This window comes from Chrysochloris asiatica, unplaced genomic scaffold, assembly GCF_000296735.1.
Source record: "Chrysochloris asiatica unplaced genomic scaffold, ChrAsi1.0 scaffold00151, whole genome shotgun sequence".
NCBI classification, from domain to species: Eukaryota; Metazoa; Chordata; class Mammalia; order Afrosoricida; family Chrysochloridae; genus Chrysochloris; species Chrysochloris asiatica.
Window position 1 is genome coordinate 3,225,820 of NW_006408669.1, and position 6,037 is coordinate 3,231,856.

The 6,037-nt window shown below is 41.1% G+C and overlaps 1 protein-coding gene across 1 annotated transcript in view; it reads left to right on the plus strand.

The window, feature by feature from the left end:
- The first annotated feature begins 665 nt into the window (after positions 1-665).
- LOC102824265 (substance-P receptor-like) overlaps positions 666-6,037 on the plus strand; it is a 316,500-nt gene continuing 311,128 nt past the window's right edge. The window contains exon 1 of the mRNA XM_006870780.1: positions 666-1,108. Coding sequence (XP_006870842.1) covers positions 720-1,108 — 389 coding nt within the window. The 5' untranslated portion in view covers positions 666-719. The remainder of the gene's footprint in view (positions 1,109-6,037) is intronic.

A 6,037-nucleotide genomic window follows, 5' to 3' on the forward strand; every position in this document is an offset into this window, starting at 1 on the left:
GTTGCCAACAGCTGGTGCAGCTGCCGCTTTGCGCACAGGGACTGGCGAGTGCCACGCAGGTACTGCCCCTTCCCGGTGACGTCTTTATAGCGGGTTATAAAAGCCTCAAGCTCAGCCTCCGGAGGTTCTGCTAACTCCAAGCCCAGAAGGACCAGAGTCAAGAGGCGCCTACGAAGCTGCAAGCGGCGGCGGCAGCAGCAACAGCAAAATCAGAGAAAAAATCTCCAGCTGGACACGGTTCTCCTTTACAGCTATAGACTCAGAACTTTTACACACCGCTCTGTGAAGGATCGTTCTTAGTCCCAAGTACTCACGCAGCGCAGGACTTTGCGTTTCTCGTCGCAGGAGGGAGGAATAGAGGTTGCAAGGAGCAGCAGGTGCCGAAAGCCAAGGGTCTCCTGCCCTGCCACTTGGAACTGTGGAATTTCTTTGCCTCTCAACGCAGAAGAGACGCTGCCTCCAAATTTTCGAACTCCAATGCTTCCTGAAGCTTGAAAGTGGAGGAATTCAGAGCTATGAGGAGCAATTAAGCTGAGCATCGAGAAGCGTTTATCTTCTGAGCGCCAAGTCTCCTGCTTTCTTGGAGATAGTTCTGCTCAGAGAGAGACTCCTACTCTACTGTCTTGGTTAACAGGCCTCTGAATCCTAGGTGGCTACCACAGGACCGTGCTGCAAAGCAGATTTGTGCAGAGAGGAGGACTTCACTGCCTAGCAGCGGAATGGATAACGTCCTCCCTGTGAACTCAGATTTCGCCCCAAACATCTCCACCAATATCTCAGAGCCCAATCAGTTCGTGCAGCCGGCCTGGCAAATTGTTCTCTGGGCAGCTGCCTATACAATCATAGTGGTGACTTCCGTGGTGGGCAACGTGGTGGTGATGTGGATCATCTTGGCCCACAAGAGGATGAGGACAGTGACCAACTATTTCCTGGTGAACCTGGCCTTTGCAGAGGCCTCCATGGCAGCGTTTAATACAGTGGTGAACTTCACCTACGCTGTCCACAACGAATGGTATTACGGCCTGTTCTACTGCAAGTTTCACAACTTTTTTCCCATCGCTGCTGTCTTTGCCAGCATCTACTCCATGACAGCTGTGGCCTTCGACAGGTGAGCTTACTTACTCCTTGTGTAAAAGCAAAGAAATGTCCCCAGAGGACCATGGCACTGCCTTGGAGGTTTGGAGTTGAACGGTGGGTGGCCCAGGGTGGAGACTGGCCACTAGTGCAGGGGTATGCTTATGACGGCACTTGAGTCAGTTGTTGGTGGAGAACTTGGTCCTATCTCAACATTGTCTTCTGGATTTCCTTGTTCCTGCCCTCCCCTCCTCCCCTTTTCACCTATCATCATTCCTTTCTTCACACACTGCCTTTTATCCTCCTATAATCCCCCTTTCATCATCCCCTCTCCACAAATATCCCAGATACTTTCCTTCCCACTCCTTCTTTGCCCCCTTTCCATAGCTTCCCCTTCTTTATCCTTCAGGCTTAGAAGTCATACCCAGACTTTCAAGGGCTTTACCAAGGGGCTGACCCCTGACTTTAGGCCTGTTTGTTCTGTTGAGCAGCCCCACATTGCTTTTGCATTGCCTAGGCAAGATTTCTCATTGATTACTTTTTCCAGAAGATTTGGGGACTTTCTGCTTCCACCTTAACTGTTCACTAGAGTTTTAAAGTGAGAGCATTTTATCAGAAAGATAAGGTACTCAATATTCTAACTGCGCTCTCCCTGTGACACTAGATGTACCCACGCAGAAGTGCAAAGCAGCTACCTTGTTCTTAAGGAGTTCCACAGATAGGGATGTTATCTGGGAAATTTTCTAAATTTCTCTTGTAGTGTAAGGTCAATGTTTTTAGACTCTCTGTAACCATAGGGAGATGGGATTTGCAAAGACATTTGAGAGCTCTTCTTTTCAGTAACCAACAGGTGAGGGTTTCAGAAGCTGATTGAAAGTGAAAAGATTGACATTTTCAAACACTAGGTCTCCCATTCTGGATTGAATTGCTCTGCATACAGGTGTTAATGATGGTAGATTGATGATTAGAGTGCAGTCTTAGGTCTTCAATGTGTAGGTCTCTGTGTGCACAGGTGTTAACTGCTTACTTGGGATTGGAAGTATGATTAAAACACCTGTCACTGTGGTTTTAGGAATGCATTCTTTTGATGTTTTGCTAAAGGAAATGAATGTAAGAAATACAAAGGGGCTAGGAAAAATGAACGAACATTTAGTTCCTAAACTATTAAAATGCTTTCCATTGGTTTGAGATCTTTTTCTGTTTCTGTAGCTATGAACACTTTTAAAATCAAGGAAATATATGTTCTCACCCTTCACCCACATGCTGATTGATGCTTGATATGTTGTATGTAAAGTGAATTGGTATGGATCAATTTATCTTTAAACTGTAAAGGCAGACCAATTATACAAAGTGGTGGTAAAATGAATTATTTTGTGAATTCATCATTGATGCTACCCTGGGTTACAAAGACTCCATTTGCAGAGTAGGTGAGGTCCACCTGTAAAGCTTTATGTGCTGACCTGCTTCCTTAACCTGACGGTAGTAACCTCCCTCAAACTTAGAAAGCCTGATACTAGTCAAATTGAGGGACAGGGAAATCTGGTAATAATATAGCCCTACACATGATTTCTTGATGATCTCTAAATTAGAGGGAAAATTGGTAGTTTTTCCTGTGTTGGGGCCTTTCATGAGCTTTGGGGAGATGTGTCAGTGGGTGTGGTAGGGAGCATTTCGTAGCTGATAGAGCTCCACCCCTTCTCCTTTTTGGCCTATACAGAAGCATCTTCCATAGCCTTGATGTTTCCCTTTGAGCTTAGTATATTTGAGGAATGAATCAGGACTGGGACTCTCACAGTGCTTTGGCAGGAAGTCAGATTTGCCTCTGTGGTCCCTGGTGTCCCCGAATCCACTGTTGTTTCTCTCTAGGACAATCATAGAGAAGACCTTGACCCTGAGTAAGATCAGAGGATCTCGAGTGCCAAGGCTAAAGAAACTGACAGTAGCAAGAAATGTCTTCTTGGCTTTATTGTACAAATATAGCCCAGGGAGATTACCAACAAGGTACTCGAGGTTACAGAGTATAGAGTTTGGGTTGAGGCCACACACCTCTTTCTTTAAGTGTTTCTTCTATTTTTCTTTGCTTAGTCTTGTTGAGTGCAAAGTGAATCCCCTAAAGTCCTTTGTGCTGAATGTAGCTCCCCTGCATATTGAACTTCTCAATGTTGTAGAAAGGGAGGAGGCCTTACACTTGCTCCATGTGGGTTTTCTCCACTAAGGAAATGCAGAGTTTGAGAAAATGTTATATTATCTTTTGTATGTTCTGTATGTTATTAAATTGATCCTAAAAAACAGCAATACCAGTATGGATTTACTGATTGTGCAATTACATGTTGCTCAGTATCGAAGACTATGAAACTTGAAAATCTTAGACGCAAAACTATATCAACCCAAATTCCCATCCCAAAATTACACTTCTTAACATTTTGAATATATCTTTCATGAATATTACTCTACATAATTGAAGTAAGACTATAGAAATTGCATCTTACTTTTCCCCCATTGATATTAATGGTGAACATTTCCCCATGCTATTAAAAAGTCATCATGAATTTAATTTCAGTGACATCATATTATTCCACTGTATGAATGTGCTATTATTAATTTAACCATTTCTCTACTGTTGAGTACTTATGTGATTTCTACATTTCTTACTATTATGTGATTAGTGTTCTAGTGAGTATGAGAATTTTAGTAAGCAATTTTTACTATTAGGATAGACTCTCAAAAGTGGAATTATTCGGTCAAAGGTTTTTTTTAAAAAAACCTTGCCATCTAGTTTAAAGTATTATAAGCTCTGGGAAAAGTAAAGATCCGGTCTGTTCTGTCTGGTCCATTTTTGTCTCATTAACACAAAGTTGAACGCTTGGCACCTAACAATCATATTTTGCAGATTAAGTAAGTGAATGAATACACTAATGCATGTCCCCAAAAGAACATTTGGGAAATACATACAATTAAAATTGTAAAATTCATCTATATCCCCACTACTGACAGATAAACAATCAAAGTTTTGGAATGCAAGCTGATAATTTTTTTTTCTTTTGGACACATGGAGTTATGATGAGTGAGAATCAACTCAATGACAACAACAACAATGACACTGTTGATGCCACATAGAGTCACATACATGTTTAAGGATAAATTTTTGGTAATAGTAAAAACAATTTCAATGCCTTTCCCCCCCTTCCTTAATGTCCTGGAATTTCCCATGTCATGGAATGTTTTTCAAAATAGAATTTTTAATTGATGTATTATGGCTATAATCACTAACCATTCCTTTCTTTTCAGATTTAAGTTGTTTCAATGTTTCGTTATTACATGTAGCATTAAAATGACTGTCAGGACATAAATCTTTGAGAAGATCTCTGGGTCTTTTCTTAGAACCAAATTCCTTAACATAGAATTGCTGGGTCAAGCTGTACACTGGCCAAATTTTCCTGTAGAAGCAAAATGTATGTGGAGAAAAAAAATATCAGCAAACTTTAGTATCAATTGAAATCTCTCCTGTAATATTTCCATAAAATGGGGAAAGGAATGGGAGGAAAAAGAGAGAGAAAGAAAAAGAGCTAGTGATAGGAAGAAGAAAATCAAAAGGAGAAGAAAAAATGAGGAAGAAACAGAGAAAGATACCCCTTTCAGAATGACGAGTTATTTATTATAGATAGTTGTTGTTGTTACATGCTGTCGAGTTGGTTCCGACCCATAGCCACCCTGAACAGGGTTTCCAAGGCTGTAAATCTTTACGGGAGCAGAAAACCTCTTCTTTCTCCCGCAGAGCGGCTGGTAGTTTCAAACTGCTGACCTTGTGGTTCGCAGCCTGATTCATAACCACTACGCTACCAGAGCTTCTTCATTAAAGATATTGGTTACCTAGAATTTAAGAAATTGCAGAGACAGATAGAACTTCTAAAAGGTCAGATGTACTTCTGATTAAATTCCAACAAGCACCAGTGATTTCACTTCTTGGAACTCTATAATTTTTTCCTCTTAATTTAAAAAAAAATTATTTCCCATTGTAAAAACTAAAAAGTGGGATGTTTCATGAAATTAGACATTGTAGGACACTGACAGTGGCATCCCAATGTGCAGAAATTGTAATTGGGAGGCTAATTCTAGTATTACATCTGAGAAGGGAGCAGGGGAACCAATCTGAAGACCCACTAGGCGAGACGGAAGGAGCAAAGGGAGACTGTGAGCTACACATGCAGCAGCTGTAAGTTCAGAGAAGTACTGTCTTGGTGTTCTACTTCTATACCTACTAAAGACAAATATGTTGTTATTGTTAAGTGCCGTCGAGTCAGTTCCGACCCTTAGCTACCCTATATAGGGTTTCCAAGGAGCACCTGGTGAGCTTGAGCCGCCAACCTTGCACTTCAAACAGCTTTGCAATCTGGCCATTAATCCACAGGGAATTTCAGTAGTTCATGGAAAATTGAATTGAAAGATACTGGAATTTTTCCATGAACTTTTTGAAGCTCCCCTCTTATAATTTTAGCAAGAAGGGAGATGAAGGTCATTCATTAAGACTGGTATCAGGATATTTAGTGTTAGAATGAAATGGTATCTTATGGACTGGGCTGCTAGCTTCAAGGTCGGCAGTTCAAACTCACCAGCTGCTCCTTGGAAACCCTGTACATGGTCCCTGTGAGTCAGAACAAACTCAATGGCACTTAACAACAACAAACTAAACTGAAGTGCTCTGGTTTAGGCATTTTTGAATTGGAATGCTGGGAATGACAAATTGAAGAGAAAGGGTATTGCATTCATTGTGAAAAAGAATATTTCAATACCATTTCAACCCTAAGGTTGATTTTTTTCCTTCTGTTCTTTCAGCTTGAGAAATGCTGAGCATGTCCCTCTCTTTTGGTTTTCTGACTCCAGATTTTTATGCATTTCATTATAATATTTGACTGTCTCTTCAAACTACCCTCTACATTTTTCTTTTCAGCTCTTTTACCTTCTC